Source organism: Nelumbo nucifera, chromosome 1 (genome assembly GCF_055504915.1).
Source record: "Nelumbo nucifera cultivar China Antique chromosome 1, China Antique-T2T, whole genome shotgun sequence".
Taxonomy (NCBI): Eukaryota; Viridiplantae; Streptophyta; class Magnoliopsida; order Proteales; family Nelumbonaceae; genus Nelumbo; species Nelumbo nucifera.
In genome coordinates, this window is record NC_142649.1 from 75,826,887 (window position 1) to 75,850,522 (window position 23,636).

General features: G+C 33.3%; 2 protein-coding genes across 2 annotated transcripts; one reads left to right on the top strand and one right to left on the bottom strand.

The window, feature by feature from the left end:
* The first annotated feature begins 379 nt into the window (after nt 1-379).
* Nucleotides 380-3,224, top strand: LOC104604971 (transcription factor bHLH112-like). The gene is made up of 7 exons (XM_010269562.3): nt 380-902; nt 1,110-1,743; nt 1,835-1,942; nt 2,064-2,129; nt 2,220-2,285; nt 2,394-2,447; nt 2,596-3,224. The coding sequence occupies exons 1-7, from the start codon at nt 574-576 to the stop codon at nt 2,743-2,745; spliced, it is 1,407 nt and encodes a 468-aa protein (XP_010267864.1). The 5' UTR covers nt 380-573; the 3' UTR covers nt 2,746-3,224.
* A 15,562-nt stretch (nt 3,225-18,786) lies between these two features.
* On the bottom strand, nt 18,787-23,198 carry LOC104604972 (putative NAD(P)H dehydrogenase (quinone) FQR1-like 1). Its single transcript, XM_010269563.3, has 4 exons — nt 23,041-23,198; nt 20,844-20,937; nt 19,353-19,615; nt 18,787-19,248 (listed from the first exon to the last, which is right to left on the bottom strand). Exons 1-4 carry the CDS (start codon nt 23,061-23,063, stop codon nt 19,014-19,016), a joined length of 615 nt encoding a protein of 204 aa, XP_010267865.1. The 5' UTR covers nt 23,064-23,198; the 3' UTR covers nt 18,787-19,013.
* Between the last annotated feature and the right edge of the window lie 438 nt (nt 23,199-23,636).

A 23,636-nucleotide genomic window follows, 5' to 3' on the forward strand; every position in this document is an offset into this window, starting at 1 on the left:
AGTACAATCAATGGGTACCTTTTGTAATTTAATAGAGACAAAGTAAACAAAGGGAACAATGACGCCTTGTAAATTGTAATCTTGGTGTTGGCGTAATCTAATCCAATGGCCCCGAAATTCGAGCCCGAGGCTTTTTTTATATTTTTTATGAGAAATTAAAATAAAGAAATAATATCGTCCATCGGATTACCCTCAAAAGTTAAAAATTATTCGCCGGGAGATGGTGACTAAGCATTCCGGATAAAAAAACAGCCTTCATCATATCCTATCAATTCCTAGCTTTGTTCGGAAGGAATAAAATTATAAATTTTAAAAATTTTAAAAACCGAAAAAAGGTAAATTCGATTACAAAGAAAAAAAAAAGAGAGAATAAGGAAATGCCCTGTCCTTTGGCTTGTCAAATCATCCCCTGAAATGTCAACCGGATTCCGGTTATCTCTACTGTCCGTACAGCTAAACGGTTTTGTATAAGTAAGAGGACGAGCGAATCATTTTCAGCTAACGAAGCTCATCGGAGAACCCAGATAAAGAGAAGAGAGAAGTGAGCGGGGAGGGATTTCTAATTCTCTGGACATGGCAGATGAATTTCAGACTGGGATTTGCAGTGGGAACTGGTGGAATAATCCAACGAGAAACGGCTTCAACGGGGGTTCGTCCCCGTGCTCGACGGCGCTTAACGATACCGGGAGCTTTGGATGGCCAGCTGAGATGGTGGATATGAAGGCAAGATCATGTGAGGAATCGGCTTCGGCTTCCGATAGTTCGACCGCTTTCCAAGATACCCAGAAGCCACAAGTAACGGATTCGGTCGGGGGTGGTGGAGTTTTAATGGATTCAACGTTGCAAATCATGGGTTTTGGGCTCTCATCACCAACAACCATGGATTGGAATCAAGCTTTACTGTAAGTGCGGATTTGTTCTTATATGTGGTCCGTCCATGCATGTATATATCATCTTAAGCTGAAGACACCCCTCTGATCTCATTGTCTGAGATTTGAGAGTTTGATTTGTTTGTAAATTCTTTCGGTATAAAGAAGTCAGATCTAATAAATCGGATTAAAATATAACCCAATTGTTTTATTTTCTTTTTTTTTTAACTTTTTCTGCAGTCGAAGTAGTGGAAGAGCTCAGACCAATTTTCATTCCGTACTTCAAGAAGAATTAAGTTCGAGACCCAGTTTTCGGCAAGAAACGGGGATGGAATCTCAACTCCAAAAGGAATGGAGTCCAAAGAATTTTTGTGGTAGTGGTGAAGATTCCTCCGTAAATGCTTTTAGGCAAATAAATCAGGTCTATGCTTTAGACCAACAGAGTCTAAATTCTGTCAACAGCTCCAGCGACTGTACAGTGACAGCTTGCCAGGGCTTGCCCACGAGTTTCCCGATGGTTTCAAGTTCGTATGGATGCACTTCAACGTTGTTACAAGGTTTATTCGAACCGGATCCTCAACCCCAACAGTCTTCACTTGAGAACCGATCGATCAATTTTCCGCCTTCAACAAGCTACCACATGGACCCGAATGAATTATCGCCTTCGTGGCCCAAATTCTCACAATTGCTGAGATCTTTACCTCCTAAACAACAACCCACTAACCAGTTACACTTTCCCAACAACGTTCCTTTCTGGAACGCCACTGCAGCTGCCATGAATGAAGTTCGGCCGAGCTATTTCCCTTCATCGCAGACCCAATTTCTTACTCCAACCTTCGAAGAAAAACCTAGTTGCAGCAACCTCACTGCAAAGGTGAATACGGTGATTAAAAGAATATGATTTCTGTCCGTTTCCATGGCTATGGTTTGGGATCTAAATTGCTTTTCCTACTCTTATCCTCCAGTCTAGTACAGAAGAAGTTCGAGACTCGGCCACGGCGGTGAAGAAAGGAAGTAGTGAAGCTGTCTTCAAAAGACCTCGAATTGAAACTCCACCAATGCCAACTTTTAAGGTACGATAGAATCAAACAATCTTTTGAGTTTTGACTCTATCGAGGGAGCTTTAATCTATTCTTGTCTCTTTGTATTTTATTAATACTAGACATGGGTGAGAAATTTTAGCTTTATTTTTAGGTTCGGAAAGAGAAATTGGGCGACCGAATAACTGCTCTCCAACAATTGGTTTCGCCTTTTGGAAAGGTAATTTTCTGAACTTTCCTTTAACAAAGATTATTTCTCTTATAAGTCATCAGAGATCGTTTTGGTTAATGAATTGTGTTCTTGTTTCAGACTGATACGGCTTCAGTTCTGTATGAAGCTATTGAGTACATCAAGTTCCTGCATGATCAAGTCAGTGTAAGTCATGTTTTAACACCGTCTTATAACAAAATTGAGATGCAAGTGCAACCTGCAACGAGAGATCTAGAGACCCATTTCTGATATATGCCTTTATATTGATGTCAGGTTTTAAGTACCCCATATATGAAAAATGGAGCTCCCATGCAACACCAGCAGCAGGTACAATGTTTTCTTAATTTCTTCTCTCCGTCCATAAGATAACTACCTGAACGAGGAATAATTAATGGTTCTAATTGTTAATAAGGTGTTTGAAAATTTGGTTGTTATTAAGTTCTCTCAAGAATGGAATCGTTTACTCTTCATGCAGAACTCTAATAAATCGAAGGAGGCTGACGGGCACAAACCAGATCTCAGGAGCCGGGGACTGTGCCTGGTGCCAATTTCAAGCACGTTCCCAGTTACTAACGAAACCACTGCTGATTTTTGGACGCCTACATTTGGAGGAACTTACAGGTAGAGAAAATAAATTAAACGATAAAGATGATTATGGCGAGCACTAGCAGCTAATTCTCTCCAACTAGTATGATATCAGAGCCAAGCCAAGTTTGGAATGATTAGATAAGTTAAAAAGGAAGAAAACCCAGAAAGCAATATCACTGTACTAGTCTGGGTAACCAAGCAAAATAAAAGGCCTGGAGGGGAAAACGAAAGGACGAAAAGGTGAAAGAGAAGGAAATGTGAAGTGTCGACCCTTCAAGGACAGGCAGTGTTCGGCTAGCTAGAGGCAAAATGATGTTGGCTGGCCAAAGATTAGGGACCGCTGGAAGAGAGAATATATATAGTGGTATAATAATCCGAGTATTATAATTCAAATTGGGTTAGGGATGGGAACAGGTGCTAAATTCAGCGGAAATTTAGATTTAATTTAGGGGAGATTTGTTGTTAAATAGTTGTTGGATTTAGCAGGAGATAAAAAGGGGTTTTGTTCCTGTTGCTATATCATATGTATATATGGCTGGCACCACCTTTCTATATTTAATTTATTAGAAGAGTTAGAAGAAGAGGAAAAAAAAAGAGAAATAAAAGGAATAATTGAATTACAGAATAGGAGTGTCTGGAGGTCATTTGATCAGGGATCTAACTTTTTTATTTGTTTATATGTTTGGAATATGGTAGTGGAAGTCAGAGGGCGGCCCACTGCCTCTCCTTTTAGGGTTTTGATTATTCGAAATGAAGATATGTATGTGTAAGAACTATCAGTCCTGCTTTTGTGCTTTTCATGGAATGGTCACATTGAAGGACATCCATTGGAAGATAAAGAGGAGCCAAATTAAATTCTCCCTCTCACTCTCTCACTCTCTCACTCTCTCACTCTCTCACTCTCTCTCTCTCTCTGGAATAGGACGATTCAATGGATTATTATCCTCAAGGAATTAATACTGCCAACAAAATTGATATTTTTCACTGCTAAATATTTGAACATTTTAATTACCTCCTAGCTAACTATAGTTGGAAATAAATAAAACTTACAATTATGTTGTATTAAATAAAACCGCATGGATTAGGTTCTGATATTGCCCAAGAAGCTTAGTACCTAAGAATCCTTGAGAGAGATGACTAATCATGAAAAAGTAATTCGAAAAGAAGAAATTCTACTTGATTGGTATCTCTTGACACCTGATTAATTTCTTTCTTTTGGTGACATTTGAATAGATTGGGTAAGTCTATTAATTAAACCATATCTTAGGGTAATGGGTTTAAGTACCTCTAGCTAGCTAGGGTATCCATCGATCCATCCATTTCTTTTCTTTCTTTTGTTTTTCTTGTCAAAGTACGATTAGCTTTAATCAGACACAGAAAGGGATACAAAAGAAAGAATCCAGGCATCAATATAAAAGCATATGACTCGATCCAAACATAGACCATCTTACAGCAAGGTCTTCATTTTCATTTTCTCCGAGAAGATTTTCGATCTTAAAAGAGGGTGCTTTCTTTTCACCGCTTTGAAATTTGATTCTCTCCAAATATCTTGCCAAATCTTTCAACTCGGAGCCATATCATCTCTACTCTGGTTAACAAGATCTGAAGTGATTAATTTAAGGAAGATAAATGTAGCTTATCACTGTTTGTAGAAAGACAGCGCAATAGAATTTCAAGTTTCATGGAAACACATTTATCTGACGACGCCCCTCTGGTGAAGCAATTTTATTCCATCTAAAGTTGGTAATTAATTATTTATTGGGCTTAAGGGAAACCCCATTACAATCTCTCCATCTATTCTTAAACAATTTATCTAATCAGTCTAAGAATCCGTGTTTTTCTGCATCATCAAAGTGAGTAAACCTTGGTATATTTTTCTTTTTTTTTTTCCAGAGATTGCTTCTTGGAGACAAAAGTATAAAAATGCCTTCAACATTTTCATATTTTTATTTCTACCGTTTAGATGAATGAAGATCTATAAAGTAAAATATAGCTTTGATTCCGCATTTATTTGTAGTTCTTCTCCAATCTCCACTTCACTCACCTTTCACAAAACTATTTCACTTTTTAAGAGTCTATCCATAAATTTGTGCCCTTTATTATTTGCCAACTCTGATAGCATGTAATGAATGCTCTCTTCATTCCTCAAAACATACGTATAGCAAATTAAACTACGTCACGGTGCCTCTCCTTGCTCCAAACTTCCTACTTAATTTCCTGATTTTTTGAAATTTTTATTTTTTAATTCCACATAATTATTCATTAAACTAATAAGGAAATAACATAGACTTAATGACTGATTTTCAAGAAAAAATGCCCATGCTTCTAAGATCCGTTTTTTACTGCCACGTAGGCAGTGAGCAAGACTATGCTGTTTGGTAAGGTGATTTTCATCACCGTTTTTCATGTATATGCTAACAGGTAAGCACCACATAGGATACACATCAATCAACCGTTTGGGAAAACGGTTCGCCAATTTCATGCATCGGTGGGGTCCTGATTTTCAAGGCATGCCCGATTTTTTAATAATCGGCTGAACCAAACAATGAGATACATGGGCATTTGTTGAAACACCTATGTGGATCCGACGTGGCACCGTGTTTTTTGAAAAACGGCCACGGTTCCAAACATCCACTTAAATATTTCTAACCACAAAGAAAGAAGGATTTGCTTTTCTAATGTTTAGCCAAATGGCACCACTTTCCCCCACTTTCTCCTAAATTCTTTCTAATTCCTATTTATCTCTTAAATAGTTTTTGGCATCATGGATGTTTCTAACGATATATTTCTTGGAGGAAACGATAATGCAACACCTCACTAGAAACGACCACAAAACAGTCTTTTGTTTGTTTGGCACTGTTGTTGCCACATAGAATAGCATGCAACATTTTCACCTATATTTTGTTTGGTTGAAACCGTTTTTCTTCAAGCTATTTCTTTGATACAATGTATCCCATGTATAATATACCAGTGTAGGTTGATGATCAATCTACGAACGACAACATTTGCCTAGCTTCAACGGTTTGGAGATCCAACAACTAAAATCTATCAAGAGATATATCCAACGGCTAAAATCCGTCAACACTTGCCTAGATTATTTTATTCCATATGAATTAATCGTTAACACACATTATGAAAATAAATTCCTATAAAATCTCTTGACACCTACAAAAAATTACAAAGGTTATGATGATAATATTTAAAAATATCTAACCTTACAAAATAAAAATAAAAAAAATCTAAATAAACAACAATGCTTCGTGATGCACTGGATAATGTTCTCTAACTACCAACTGATCACACACATCAGAGCCACGTCACCTTGGCATTGGGAGAAACGCTGGTCTCCTACTCAAGCGGTTGTGAGTTTTTGCGAATTCCTACGCGTTTTCGTTTCCTCTCGTTTTTAACCGAAAACGGCCTAACATCGGAGCCTAAATTCCTATGTGGTGCATACGTGGACTGGAAACGGGTGCGCAACACCATGATGCCAAACAACTGCTAAATTATCCCTAATTTAGTAGAGAGATTTCCTCCTAAACTATATTTAATTCCTATTTATCCTCTCCCCTCTTTTTACCTACATCTATCTAAATAAAGTTTCAATTAAAAAAATTAGAATTATTTAAATATTATAACAAAATTATATACCAACTTTAAAATATTTATTCAAAACACACAAATTAATTATAATAGATTTAATAATATTCATATTATTAATAATTATATATTTTTACAAAATTCATCGTGAAATTATGTAGTAACAATATAAACTATAATTTTATGAATTATTCAATTTAAATGTTATTCAAATAGTAAAAATTTAACATTAAAAAATAAAATATTATTTAAATGTTTCAATTACTAATTATCTTAAATAAAAAACATAAAAAATAGCTAAATAATTATATAACAAAATATTTAATATTACGTAATAACATTAAAATAAATAAAATTCAAATAATGAAAATTTTCAATATTTTAAATATTATTTAAATATTTAAATAACGAAATATTTAATATGACTAAATTTTAAATAGTTAAAATAACGAAATTATCTAATCAATTTAAAAAAAATTCTTAATAGTAGAAAAGTAATTATAATAGATTTTGTAATATTCATATGAATAATAATTTAATGTATTAAAAAATTAATGACAAATTATGTAATAATAGTACTAATTATAATTTTACAGGTTTTTAAACTCAATAAATAATTAATATTTCAAAAATATTAGTTAAATAACTAAATAATACTGTAAATAACTGTTTTCACTTGTATCAAATAATAATTATAGAAAATAACTTTCAGAAAGAATATTTAGTAATAATTTTACAATAATAGTGTCTATTCATCATATATTTATATATAATAAAATTCATAATTATTTTATTTTCAGTAATTTTTTATTGTATTTTTTGATAAATATGTTTTCAATAATCATTTATAAATCTATTTTAGTTTTGTTATTTAACAGAAAACTATCAATAATTATTGGAGATTAAAAACCTATTATTTAATTTATTGTATTTTTGTTATAAATTTGTTTTAGTAATGATATATATTTTTTTTAATTTATAGATTAATATTTATTAGAGGTTAAACTATTATTTGAGATTACATTGTCTATTGACTAATTTAATATATTTTTAGTATTTATTTTATTTTTTGTAGTTTTTGTATTTTTTTAGATATCTATTTATTTTCATTATAAATTTATTTTCAATGATTGTGTACTTTTTCTATAAATTTTCTATAATTATTGGTGATTAAACTGTTGTTATTTATTAGAGATTAGACTATTAATTTAGTTGCAGGTTGTTTTGCCAACCAAATCAACCTAGTCAAGTTGGGAGTTTGCCACCTGAAATCGATTGACCATTAGTGAAAACCCATCAACTTGGGTTGTATCGGTTTGGATTTATTTTTGGTTTGGTTTGTTTGTTCAAAATATTTAAACTTAAAAATTAAATTAAGTGATATTATTAAAATATAAATAAAAAATAAATTTATGATATAAAATATTTTAGACTAAGAAATATGAGAATTTTTCCATTTTCTTGTATTAAAAAAATTAAATTTAAAATATAAAATATTAATATATACTTATGGTCGGGTTTGCTTAGTTTTGGTTGGTTTCAAATGGCCAAACTGAAACTGACCTAATTTGGTCGGGTTGGAAAATTGCTAAACCAAAACTGATCGGAAATGCTAGAAAATCAACTAACTTGAGTTGAGTTCGATCAGATTGGTTATGAAAAAGTTAAAATATAAAACCATTATATACTCTTTTGTATTTCTATTATTTAACTTTTGCTTAACAAAGCCCGTGGATCGCACGGGTCCCCGCTAGTGTGTGTGTGTGTATATACACCCAAGCCAAGCAATTTTAGAGGGGGGTGCAAGATTCCCTCTAGAAGCAATAGGAGTTGTTACCTAACATGGCTTATCTCCTCTTTTTCCTCTCCCTTTTATTAGGAAACTAACTATCCCCATTATCTCCTAAATTATCTCTAATTCCTATTTATCTTCTCCCACACTTTTCATCTATGTATATCTAAAGAAAGTTTCAATTAAAATATTTAACAAATATTTAAATATTATAATAAAATTATGTAACAACTTTAAAATATTTATTAAAACCACAAAAAATAATTATAATAGGTTTAATAATATTCATATTATTAACAATTTTATATTTTTTATGAAATTCATAATGAAATTATGTAATAACCATATAAATTTTAATTTTATGCATTATTCAATTAATAACTAAATTATATTTTAAAACATAAACAAAATTATTTAAATAACAAAATATTAAAAATATCTAAATAATTATATAACAAAATATTTAAAATTACATAATAACTTGAAAAAATTAAATTTAAATAGCAAAAAAGGTTAAATATTTTACATATTATTAAGATATTTAAATAATGAAATCTTTAACATAACTAAATTTTAAATAGTTAAAATAAAGAAATTATGTAACAATTGTATAAATTATAATTTCATGGATTATTAAATTTAATAAATAATTAATATTTTAAAATTTTAAATAATGGTATTATTTAAATAATTAAATAATATTATAAATAACTAATTTTTAAATACTTTACATATATAAATATTAATAAGTAAATCATATCTTATATAATATTTCAAAAACAAAAAAATAGATTAAATAACGAAATTATGTTATAACTTAAAAAAAGTTATCAAAAGCACAAAAAGTAATTATAACTAGCGGGCCCCATGTGATGCATGGGATGTGACACCCCTCCCTATCCCTCACCCCCATGGTCAAGACACTCTATCCCATCCTTGCCCTGTCCTTGTTGGCGAGGCACCCAGTTCCCATCGGGGATGAGGAATCCCTAAATTTTTCCCACCCCGAGGCAACCACCTAAAAATAATCTAATTTGTGGGTATTTTAGAAATTGGATTATGGCAATTTGGGGGTATTTTATAAGTACAATTGTGGGATCCTAGGATTATATGAATGTGAGGAAAAACTTGGAGATATTTTAAAAGTCAAGGTATTAACATCGAGTTTGGGGAATTACATGTAAACCCCGTACCTAATTTGGAGCACAAATATTTTCCCCATCCCCACCCTATCTCTTCCCCATCCCTATTTAATATTCAAGAAAAACTTGCCCTATGTTTTATATACTATTTTTTAATAATTATTTATGTTTTATTTACCATTTTAAGTAAATTTTAAATGTTTTCAATATAAAAAATTGAATACTAAATCATACTTTAAATATTATTTAAAAACAAAAAATAGATTAAATAACAAAATTTTGTAGTAACTTTAATAAGAATATAAAATATAAATAAATGAAAAAATAAATATTACTGAAATAGTGGAAGTAGATTAAATAACTTAGAGGTATTCAATCTTTTTATTAGTTATTTTATTGTATTTTCATTATAAATATATTTTCAACAATTGTGTATTTTTGCTATAAATTTTCAATAGTTATTGGAGATTAAACTATTGCTATTTGTTAGAGATTAGACTATTAATTTGAAATTAAGAACGTTCACTAGGCAATTCAATTTGGTTGGAAATTGTTTGGCTAGCCAATCTGATTTGGTTGGGTTAGGGAATTGGTCACTCGAAACTAACCAACCATTAGTAAAAATTAACCATTGGTTAATTAATAAATGTTCAAAATTTTTAATGTTATAATGTAATTTATATTAATTATTGTAATTTAATAAATTTTCATTAAATTTTTACAACAATTATTTATTCATAAATGATTTTACTAATTGGAATAATTTACTAATTTCTATAAAATCAATACTTATAGTTAACAATTATCAAATAATTCAGGGAAACTCTTTAACTAATAATCCACAATTTTTTAAATAAATAATAATTAAAAATTAGGACATTAATCTACAAAAAGTATTCTCCAAAACTATTTAAATAATAGTCCATTATTATTATTATTCAATTAAATAATTATTAAAAATTTAAAGAAAATTAAATTAGGAAACTAATCTATGAGAAATTGTTTCATATTTATTTAAAGGGAAATTCCCGATAGGTACCCGTACTTTAGGCCAAGTAACAATTTCGTACCCAAACTTTAAATCGCGACAATCAAGTACTCGAACTTTCAGTTTGTGACAATTTAGTACCTAGTGTTAAATTACCGTCAATTAGAAGGTAAAATATCCTAAATACCCCCAGCTATTTTGAATAATTTATGAATTACCGAATAAAATTACTAAAATATCCTCATCATCTATTTTGACCAATGCAAGAGAGAACCACACTGTTCACTTATTGAGATTCCGAAAACTAGCTCCCTCACGTCAGTGGTGTCAAGCGAATGCACCGCCGGAAAAGTTGATTTCAGCGATCAAACATGACGTTGGAAAAGTTGAAGTCGATCCAGTACCGTTACCGGAGAAGACGACTCATGTTGCCCGTTGCTGGAACATTATTGTGCTCACTTTTTTACTCAAGCGTTGCCAGGGAAGATGACTTTTTGCCGACGCCAAAGTTTTCTATCATTTTCTATGTGTTTATTAAAATCGACTTCTCCTTGATTTCTCTGCAAGTGGGTTATTAAGGTTTTAATGTAATATTTTTTAGGGTTTTGATTTTTTTTAGTGTTTTTCATTGCTTTAGCTGTGGACACGAGCCGATCGCTCGTCAGGCCATTGATCTCGTTGATAACCTCTGCGATTCTGATGATCCCTCTATTTCTGGTGATTTCATTGCTCGGATTACTGAACGTCTTTCTTCTTTTGCTTCGTCTTGGAGCCGTCGAAAGGTCTACCCGGTTAGGTTCTTCATTTTTTTAGTAATTTCTGTTTTCATTCTGGTTAGATATCGAGTTCTTTACTTCTCCTCCATCTAGATTTGAACTTCAAGTTCAAAGTCTCCTAGTTTCGATCTTCTTTATTCTTCTTATTCAAGCTTTTCTGGACAAATTCAAAGTGTTTTGCTTTATCTCGATTGGATTTTTCTATTAAATTGGAGAAAATTTTGGTAGGCACATAGATCTGCATTTTCAATCTCCATCCAACCATTCTTTCTGGCCAAGTTTGTGTTTGAATCCTAGGGCTCGACGAATAACCACCCTGAACCAGAAACCTACCTGGATTTCTCATTCACCATCCAAGCTTTCTGGGAAACCAAAGGTAACAAACACTGAAATTGAGCCAAAAGTCAAGTGGGTTGTTAGACTAAGCTCAGCAGAACCAAGCCTCCCACCAAATTCAATGATTAAAGGGAATCCGCTACTGGATTTCGTGAAGGAGGATTTCCTGTGTATCTTTGATGATCAAGAGCTTGATCGAACGATGTACGACAAGTGCATTAGATACCGAGATCCGGTCACCAAGCACAACACCCTGGGTGGTTTTCTTTTCAATCTGACACTCTTAAAGATGCTTCTCCGATCGGAGTTTCAGTTGCACAACGTCAAACAAATACTCCCCTCTCTTGTTACTGATTTGATTTCTATACAAGACAACGTCAAATTTTAGTATTTTTTAAGTTTACTAACTTGACATTGAATTGTTGAGTTGTTATGCAGGGTCACCTTCAACCCAAATTTCTTAAGAACAAGATGAAGAAAGAATTTCCACCTCCGATCTTCTAAAATTTCGTAATGTATCATTTTGGTGAAAAAAACAATCCATCTGTAAATGTTAGCTTTGGTATTTCAAAAATTTTAACCCGCACCTGATATCACGCGAGTTTTCTAATTAACGGTAATTTAACATCGGTACTAAATTGTCGCAAACTGAAAGTTCGGGTATTTGATTGTCGCGATTTAAAGTTTGGGTACTAAATTGGCACTCGACCTAAAGTACAGGGTACCTATCAGGAATTTTCCCTTATTTAAATAACAATCCATTATTATTATTTTAATAAAGAATTATGAAATAATTAAGGAAAATTATTAAATCTATCCACACCAGTCTAGACCACTTGGTTTACCTCAACCATACTTGGTATTACATTAATTAACAACAAATGATTTACTTTTTAATTAAAATTAAACTTGGTATTACATTAATTAACAACAAATGATTTACTTTTTAATTAAAATTAATGTAATTTATAATAATTACATTAATTTACTATAATTACATTACTTTGATTAATAGTAAATAATTTACATTAATTCACATTAATTTATTGTTATTGTAAATAACTAATTTACTATACATTTTTTTTCTAATCAACAATAATTTCAATCATTTTTGGAAATTATCTTAAGATATTGTAATTTATTGTTATTTATTTTACTATTAGTTAATTAGTTATAGAAAATTATTAGAATTGTAGGGATGACAATTTTCCCTATAAAACTAGGGCCCTACCCTATCCCACCCTGAATAGGGCAAGTTTTCTCGAATTTTAAATAGGGATAGGGAAGAGATAGGGTGAGAACGGGAAAAACATTTTTGCTCTAAATTACGGACGAGGTTTGCATATAATTTTCCAAACCCGATGGTAAATTTGTAAAATATTGATTTTTAAAATATCTCTAAGTTTTTCTCATATTCTTATAATCCTAGGATCCCACAATTCCATTTATAAAATACTTGTCATAATCCAATTCCTAAAATTCCCCAAAATTTTCATAATCCTATTTGTAAAATATCTACAAATTAGATTATTTTTAGGTGGTTCCCTCGAGATGAGAAAAATTTGGGGATTCCCCATCCCTGACAGGGAATGAGTGCCTCTCCTCAATCCCGCCCCACCACCGAAGACAGGGCGGGGATGGGGTAGAGTGTCTTAACTACGGGGGCGAGAGATAGGAAGGAATGCCCCATCCCGTGCATCACATGGGGCCCTGCTGGTATATATATATAAATTATGGGTTCATTTTAAGCTTATGGGATATTGGAGAGCTAGTTTACTCCCCACTAAGGCTTTTTGGTAGTCCTATTTTTTCATAGTAATATTTTTCTTAGTACAGACCTTGAACATATGTATTCTGATGTACCACTTCAATCTTGATATTTTGTATTATTTCTTACTTTTTAAATTGAACCATCATATACATGATCATGTATCCTTCAACACTTTTAATAAATCAATATTTTCTATAACGACCAATGTGTTTGGATTAAGGCAAAGTGCCCTAATCCACATCAAATAGATAAGTAAAGCAATTTGCATTTGGTAAACCGAAACTTTGTTCTTTCTAAGATCTAAAAAGTCAGCCTGTTAATACTTTCTTAGCAAAATATATTTTTCAATGTTCAGAGAACCGGACTGGGCATCAACCTGGTAAAGGCAGAGGTTCATAGGTCAGAGGTCCGGTCGAGGTTGAACTGGAGGTCAAATTGTGTTGATGTAATAAATAATATATATAATAAATAAAATTCAAAAAAATTACTGAATATGAATGACAATTAATCCAAAATGAAAATAAATACTTCAAATTTTTTAAGACAATATGCCCCACAATAAAAACAAATACATCATCAATCCAATAAAGTTCAAGACTCAATCCTAATTATAACTACCATCATCACAAAGGCATTTCAAGAAATATCAATTCAAAAATTATAATGCATTCATGATAAACTAAAATTAATTTCAATTTTCAGCTATTTTAGTATCACATTATCACTATCACTATTCTAAATTTAATTCCAATGTTCAGCTATTTCAAAATCAATATCACCTAAATTCAAAATATGAAATCAATTTATTCAAGTTTAAATTTTTATTTCAAGATTTCAAGAAGGTTTAGGCTAACTTGCAAGACTAAACAACTAGCTATGTATCTTGGCTGAATTTGGTGGACTAAAAGCCTGAACAAAAATCAAACTTGTAACAAAACTATCAGTTAATTTTAAGTTCAAAAATTAAAAAAATAAATGGCTAAATTTTGCAAAAATCAGATTCAGGCAGTGGGAGGAGGAGGAGAAGGAAAGAGGGAAGAAGACTAAGAGAGGGCGGTGAACAGAGCACCGTCGCCACTGCCAAAGAGAAGAAGAAGAAGATGATGATGATGATGACACCGGCTGCTAGAGCTAGAGGGATGCGCGCGGTGAATAGAGTCCATTGGCGAGAAGAAGAAGAAGAAGAAAGACTGAAAGAGGAGGGGAGAGACTACCTGGTGTCAGTGGCGAGGTGCTGGTGGTGGTGGCTGGAGTCACTGGACTTAGGTTAGGTTTGAAGAGGAAGAAGAGAATCAGAGATCGATCGAAGAGGGTTTATTTTTGGCTGAGATTGAGATTTTTCTATTGGACCTTAGGGGCTGTTTGGCCCAATTTTAAGTTTTTTTTGTCTTTCTGTACTAAAAATGAGAATGTTAAAAAATCGGCTGGTTATGCAAAACCGGGACTGGTTTTCCGATTCTACCGTTCAGCAGCCCGGTTTGGTCCGGTTTTCAGAACATTGATATTTTTTTAATACGTATTATCCACATGAGTTTAGATTTTAGTAGGACCAAACCAACTTTAAATTGATAAACTCAAGTTTAACGTATACTATCACATGTTCGTGCTGAATTCACTAATCACCATGTTTTCAGTCCAAGCAACTATTTTGCTTTGGGTGGAAGTCAATTTGTTTCTACTTCAATCAAAAGCAAGCATATTGGATTATGTGATCTAATAAAAGTTTGACTCCAAAGCTAGTGGTAGTGGGGTTATGTGACTTAAGCATAAATATCTGCCCATTTGGATGGGGCTTTAGCGGCTTCTTGGCTTTACAAGGTGGGCCCCATCCGAGGAATTGATGTTTGATGAAAACCTTGGAAAGCCCGACATAGCTATTTAGCTTGCAGCCAAAAAAAATGCAACTTTCCACTTTCCACGGATGTTTCTTTTAATGACTTCTCCAAATCATCTCAGTGAAAGCAGCTCAATAAGTTTCAGCTGTCCCAAATGGGCATATTAAATTTGAAAGCAGAAAAGCTTGCTTTGTTGTGCCAATCCAATTGCAGCTACAATTGTCTTTTAAGTCATGCAAAAGTCAATATGGAACATCAATATAAGAATATAAGAGACCTTGTACATGATATAATGGTAAAATTTTGGGTTGGCAAGTGTGAAATTGCGGGTTCGAGTTTGAGGACGGGCAACCCGTACCCAGTCTACCCCTCTCTCAGGACCCCCAGACAGCTCAGACCGACCAATATTGAGTAATGATGACCTTTAAAGAGACCTTAAGGTGTTAGAGGTAATAGGGTATTACATAACCCATATCGATGTGTTGTAACTCATGGAAATAGAAGAATGAGGTTGAGAAGCCCAAGTTTTTCCATTGAATATTCCAGGAAACAGAAAAGATTGCGAATCAATTGACCAACTGTATGTGGCATTGGAAATCTCTCAAGCACAACCAAGTTTATATATGTTTCACAAACTGTATGTGATATTGGGTGGTATTTTAGAGTCCACAACTTTATTCGCAATTAAACCTATCTATGTTCCTAACGTGTGGCTGTAGTGTGGGTAGTGACTTTGTGGGCAGCAGATGTCAGCTTCATATTCTATTAATGTTTCGGGAAATCATGTTTTATCACAAACTACCCTTACCAAGGGGTTTCTCGCTCATGTGAACACATAAAGGACATAACAACTAAGATAAGGTCCGAAAGGAATCCCTGAAGAAAGACACGATCAATCATGAGGGTATTTTGGCAAATTAAATATTTGGATAAAGGGAAGTATTCTCTACAAAAGGAAATTGGAAATTCCTATATATGAGAATGAGACCTTTGTTGCTGTCTCTGTAGAAAATTCGCAGTCACATAGAACAATATATAGATCTTATCTTTTGGTGCAAAAGGGCTTACATTTTTTGTCCAGGTACCGATATGCTTATATATATTTATATAAATAGATGCTCTCCAATTATTAATTTGAGATGACTTCGGCCTTCGATATATCAAAATTCTCTTAGTTGTTTAAACAAATGGATGGCATGCAACTGAATATTCCAAAACAGCAGATGCCAAAGACAATCTTGTTGCTTAGCCTGGACATCCAGGAAAGCAAGAAGGTCAAGAAAATGTTTGGGAAAGAGATCCCATCATGGTAGAGAAAGTGAACTGTATATATATGATACTCAAACACTAACCGTTCCCACTGGTTTGATGTAGATTCCACCAGAAAGATGCATATACTATAAATTATAGCCTTCTCTATTAATTACTGAGTTGTATATCTTCAACTTGTATCTTTCTGTGTTAGTAATTCTGGCAGCATCCAATTGGATTTACATTTACTAACTTGACAGCTTTTGCTCCTTACCGTCTAACCAGACGAATATAACAGCTATGGGCTGCAGCATTCATAGATATGTAAAGCACAAGAGCACTAAAATAAACAGGTTAATTAAACACATGTAAACAACAAAGGGACAAAACTGAACACCTTGATCCATGTGATGCATTTGTATCTCATCTTCCAGTAGAAGGTAGAAACAGAAAACATAAAAGAAAAAGAAAACCATGTATTTATATTTATATTTCATCTCGTTGTGATTCGGAGGCCCATGAAAATATCATAGTCCAAGCCCATGTCGCTAGTGATTCAGAGGCCCATTGCTTCCAACACAAAATGCTAAGCCAGTCCTGTGATTGAGAACCGCCTTTCTTAGCCAGTAGTCACTAGTCAGCCTCTAAACCATCCAAACAAGCTCTGGGGTTCATCTTTTCTGGTACAACAACAAACAAGGGATGTTTTAATGCTTGGATAGTGGATACAACTGAAAGGTCCAAGCTAAGTCATGGTCATCACTATAGGCTTAGCATCATTTAATTAAGATCACAAGGAAAAAATGAAATAGTTACTGATGAGCACTAAATGCCTAATCTACAACATATCTATGCCATTGCAAATTCCAAAATTGATTATTAGCTCTGCAATGTAATCATCATAGAACATAGATTAGGTATTTGAAACGAACTTCTTTGTTCTCTTTTAAAATTTTTCCATCAATAAAATTCTGATTATTTATAAATTATAACACGCATAACCCACAGAATGTTGACAAGAGTTGGATCCAATTAGGGATGTCAATGATATTTGAAAATTCGATTTTGAATTTGAATTCAAATTATCAAATCGAATTTGGATAATTCAAATATCATAATCAGTCGAATTCAGATATAACTTGATTCGATTAGATAAATATCAAAACTTGACCAATTATTTAATTCTTATATATAATATATAAAAATTTAAATGTTTTATATCATTTATATACTTTATATAAATAAAATACTTATTTTATATATTTATTAACTACCTAAAATAATTAATTGGTTGAATTCAAATTATATTAATTTTCAATATCCGACGGATATCTAATTTTCTAACCAAATTCAAATTCAAATATTACCTAAAGATTTCATTAAGGAGGGATGATTCCTTTCAGGAAGGGAAAGTAGTGGAATTATTAATTCGTTGGGAAGGAATACTGTCCTTGAGATGGATCTTTTCTTGCAAGTTACCTTGAAATTGAATGCAGAGGAACCTTCTCTTGGCCTTCTTTTTCCATGTCCTGCCAAACGAATTAAGTAGCCCAGCATGTCCTTTAGGCAGTACAGCTGTACAGATTAGGTTAATAGTCATGCTCATACCTGACTTTAGGTTGGAGTTGAGTAGGTTAATAATCCCATTACTTATGAACAATCCAAAATCATGAATTAAAAAGGGGCTAATCTCCAGCGGTTGACAAAATGCCAGTGATACACGCAAGGTTGCATTTGGATTAGCTTCACAAATCCTCAATTTTAGGCTTTGTGCTTCCGGTCTTAAAAGTATTTTGGCTTTAGATTTTCACTTTTTACAAGCAATTCTTGTTGGTTCAATTTTATTTTCCACAGCCAACAGCTCGAAAGCAAAAACTAATCCAAATGAAACCTAATTCCCTTCAAATCTCACAACTAAATATATGGATGAATCTGGTATAGTCAGGATGCTCTAGTCCATTGACAAGATTAGCTACCAGATGTTGCCGTTTACCAGGGGAAGAGGGCACTCATCTTTCTTTTTCTTTCTTTAATAACCTTCCTGGTGGAGAGACAGCAACCTTAAAATTTTATTTAACCATTGTCAAAAACATTTAGAGTATATAACCCACATTGTCCCAAATCCATTGAACAATAACCTCTCCCTGATCACTCAACCCAGCCCAAAGAAAAAATAAAATACTGAACGTCAGGTGTAAGGATAATCCTGAACTTCATATTTTCATTACTTGGAATCCTCACTGGGATTATCTTTCTCTTTTGTAAAAGTTGTCATGTTTATTAATATACATTTGTAGTGGAATAATGGACTCAAATTGTCCAACATAACTAGCAACAAGCATTCATGCTGGATGAAAATATGGTGATGAAATAAAAGGTACAGATAAAAAGAAAGTACAACACAACTTTTATCAACAAAATTGCAGTCAATGCACCGAAGTAATCACATTTTGTTTAAAGTGCTGAGGATACAATTTGGTTTGACAAATCTCTGAACTTGAAAGCTAGCTCGTAACTGGTAAAATTAATGTATTAATTCTACTGGTTCACAAACTAGCTATTAAATTACGAACTTTGCAAAACAGACTTGAAGAATCGAGAAAGTAAAGACTAAATCAATAGATTTAGCATACTTTATCATTAACAGGAATCACTTGTACTGAACAAACACATACAAATATCATGACTAAGAAATGCATCAAATAAAAGCCCTCATTATTTATATGATCACAGGCAACTAGAAATTAAAATTATGCTTAAAAAATAGTTGCAAGTATGGAATTCCAAACAGTAGTTGTTTTGGGTATACAGAAATCAAGCAGCTCCTTTTTTGAGCTTCTTTGCAATGCCAGCAATATACTTTCCTTGGTGGAAGGCTTGCTCGAGTTCAAGTTCAGATGGCTGTCTAGAGCCGTCCCCAGCATAAGTTCCTGCACCATATGGGCTACCACCTTTCACCTTCTCCAACTCAAACATGCCAGCACCAAATGTGTATCCAATCGGAACAAAGATCATCCCATGATGAACCAGCTGAGTGATGGCTGTTAACCTGTAAAATATCCAAAATTATTAGAGAAACATGGTTTTTAATTCAATTGAAAAAGTAATCTTCCATTTAACAAGGATTTTTTATGCATACACTAAGGAACTTACGCAGTAGTCTCTTGTCCACCACCTTGAGATCCAGTGCTGTAAAAGATTCCCGCAGGCTTGCCTGCCAATTTTTGTGTTCTCCAGAGACCTCCAGTTGCATCCAGAAATGCTTTAAATTGAGCAGCCATCATTCCAAATCTAGTTGGGAATCCAAAAATAAGTCCATCAGCCTCAGCAAGCTCAGCTGGTGTTATAATTGGAACATCACTCTTTGGAGGAGCACTCATCTTCCCCAGCACCTCCTCTGAAAGTGTCTCAGGAACCTGTTCCATGTAACCATTAAAGACCATTACACAAGCTGCTATCTCAGTAATAAGTTTATAAAGCAACTATTGCAACAGTAGTAACCATAAATAAATCTGGCAGTTTCCTTGTAGCACTGGAAGATTACTGCACTGCAGTACAGGAGATACTCCCATCAAAGGAATAAATTAGCAAATCCTACATTAAAAAAATAAGGAGGAGCACTTCAGTGAAGCATTCATGGAGGAATGCATTGCATCCACGTCTTATAGCCTTAGCATTTCCAAGTTAAATTAGCTTCTGTTAATCCTGTGAACAATTTTCTATTTCCCTGGTTTTGACAAGTGAAAGCTAATCTTTTTTCGTTAGGAATGTGAAAATAACTCCAGAGTGAGAATAGAAGAAATCAAAAGATGTTTCCATTAACATCTGATTTAAGCTACATCTTCTTTCCAGAATGCTTTGCAAAAATACTGAATCATATGACAGAACATTTCTAAATGCCTTTTTCGTTCAAAGGTATTACTAGATAGGTAACTCATAGGCTAGAGGCTTTGGAACTAGAAAGAACATTCAAAACCAATTCTGCAACCACACTTTCCCTACCAACTATTGCATCTTCTTTCTTCTTTTTCCGGATAGAGTTGTCAATGGACTCTGAAATCCTGAATACCTGACTGAAGATCCAATCCAATTAATAAATTCAGTATTTTATATTCATATAAATTTGTTTTATATGTATGAGCCAACATGTGTTATTTTGTTATAGTTTTAAGTTATTTTATTTATTTTAAAATTGGCGAAGTAGACTTGGATTAAATCCGAAAAGTCAAAACATCCGATAGAATCTGCATTTGATCCAACACCCCCTAAATATGATAGATTTGGATTTACGCTTTTGATAATTGGATTAGACTCAAATTTAGCCATCTCTATTCCAAATCTGACTGATTACATCCCTACTTCCAGCAATTTGTATCCCATAAATTTTATTTTTGGTGGACAAACTACATTAGAAGAGTTGAAACCAAGAAGTTGTTGCATTTTTACTGCACTCTTGCCAATGCATCAATAAGAGGGCACTTACATCTTCCTTTGGTTCCATTTCATTTGCGTTAATCTTTAAATATGAAGATGCTTTCAGATCTATAGGCATCTTCATCCAATTATGTATCACACCAACCCATTATTCAATTTATTACAACTATTCAACTATAGAAGAGTGAGATCAGAGAGATAGCAACACACCTGCCACAATTTCGCTTCAACACCCTCTACAGATGCAGCACCTTTCTTTATCTCTTCTGCTAGCTTCTCAACATGTCCATACATGGAATAATACCTGCAGGATCATTTTGGTATTTGATCATAGACAAATTTTCCATAAAAGTACATTATCCTAATAGACAAATTACCAGAATTGGCAATAGGAACAAGAAAAAAATGTTTCTACATCATAAAATAGGGGAAAAGTACATTATCCTAATAACAATGATTTGATGGAGACAAAACAAAGTTTCAAGGTAAAGGAGTAAAAGCTAAAAAAATACAAAAAAGAATTAGCGTGTATATATCGTATACCAAAATCCACAATCTAGATAGTAAGCAAGATATCAAAGAGAAGTGAATTTGAAGTCCAATGCATTTTTTAATTCTGTTCTTCATATCCCAGAAGAGCTTAGAAGGATTTTGCGTGAGGATTATGTTAGTCTTCCCGTTTTGAGGATTGGATAATCCTGATTGTATCTTTTATTCTTATTTGGGTGGGTTTGAAAGGGTGATGTTGAGTGCTTTTTGTACAGGGCATGGGGCAAGGCGGGCTATGTCCTCCCCTGTTTATCCTAATTTTCCGTTTGATAATGGTTAATAAAACTTGAGGTGGTCGCCCCTCCACCTGGAGTAAAGTTTGGGGCTTAAAAAAATATCAAAGAGAAATGGACAGTCTACCTCTGAATTCATGGAATTGGCAACCAAAAAACATCAAGATTGGTGCCATGACCCCAATAAGTCATGCATGGACAAGAGGCCAACAAGAACTTATAATAAAAAATCATGACAACTGACAAGACATAAAAGAACTAATTCAGGTAGAGACCTTTACAGCAAAGCCTTCCACTACATACTTTCAGGTTTCCATACTTTGGTCTCCATTTGAGATAGGATTCAAAAATAAAGAAAATAAGAAAGAAGGGTTTCAACAAAATTTAAAAGCTGTAAGAACAATTCTACAGTACTGGAAATTTCAGCCAAAGGACCAAACTTCAGATCAACAAAAGGACAACAGATTTGGGTGTTATTACCAAGTTCTACTTTTTGGAGGTTCTGTTTGGTTTAGAACAATTCAACAGTACATTTTCCCAAGAGTCTCTTTTAACTTGCATTTTTTGCATAAAGAATATTTGTCAAATTAAATAGAAGATAACTATCCAAATAAACATTAAGCAAAGTAAGATAAGAGGTTTTATAAATCAATATCGGAGTAATAGCACTATCCAAATTAGATTTAGAAGGCTGCCACTAAAGAGAATTTTGACAAGGATAGAAAGGGATCTTTCTAGAAACAAACAAACATCCTCAAACCAACCACTTGGATTAAGACCATGAAGGAAAAGCATCAAACACGACTCTGAGTCCTACAAGAAGGATGGATGAAGGTTCTCGTACATGTAACTTTTTTTCTTTCCTCTTCGTCCAAATCTATCTTTCTTTTGTCATGATCACAACAACAACAACAAGACTGGGAAAATTTACAACAAAGCGTAAACAAATCACCAGAAGCATGGTTTGTTAAGTAATATCATATTTCACATATCCATCAATCAAAATTTCAATTGTAGACATCAATTTAACTAGATTGAAGTAATTCAAGAGTTTGTCGAGAAAAAAGAAGTTTGACCAATAGTTTAAGCTAAAGAGAGCGACGGAAAACAAAATACCAAACAAGCTGAGGAGCTAGAATCCAAGTGCAAAATTAAAACCCCAAAGTTGATGAAATTCGATTTTCTTCCGAATATTTCTTTTGATTTCGGTAACTCCAAAAACATCGGCATTAAAATAAAAAAGAGAAAATGCAAAAAGAGAAATGGAAAATTTTCAACATTTTAAAGCTCAGCTAGCTGAGAAGCGAAGGCCCAATAACAAATAATCAAGAAAAAGAGAAGGAAAATTGTACAGATCCGAATTCCTTAACCATCGAAGCAAAGAAGAGTAGAGCAAAGAGAGAGTGAAACATAGAACAAAATATCATTTAAAAAAGAAAAGGAAGAAGATCATCAATAATCAAGGGATCCAAAAAACGTAAGAAAATAGAGAAGAAGTCAAAAGCAAAGAGGGATCGAAGATAATTTCTTAAAGGAAAGAAGCTGATTCATATGAAGTAGCCAAAATGTCGAAATGAATGCATAAGAGAAATTAAGAAAAGACGGTGAAAGAGAGTAAAGCTTACACAATATACACTTTGGTCGCCATTAACGAGTGTTGGAAGGTCACTCCTGTCTCCCGCTGGCTCTCTCAGCTCTCAAGCCCAAAGCGAGAGATGCACTGTCTATCGACGACTTTCGAGTCTCGACTATCGTATGGAAATGGAAGGCAAACGAAACGGAAGAGCACAGCCGTATTTATATTTGTCCGCCCCAGTTTTTAGTTAATCCAAATTAATCATTCACTATTGCCTAATTGGATAATAAATATCATTTTATTTCAAAAGTCATATGTGTCAGTCGTAAATCTCAATTTTTTTGTTGGCAAATGGCAATTACTACTTGGTGGGCCCTCGCCCCTCGTTAATCAAGGTTAAGAAAATTAACTAACATGTACATGTGTTTTGGATTTCTCCCTCCCATTATGTCCAAGGAAACAAAGTTACTTTATTAAGTATTTTAACAAGAAATTTCTTTGAATTTAGACCGATGATGATGAATCTGGACCATGAATGGATCAGGATTCTGAGTTTGCCTCAAGAATCTTCCGAATAAACAAACGACAAGGTGGCGATGACGTAGGACATACGGCAGGATGAGTGTCAGCACACCGAAATTTAAA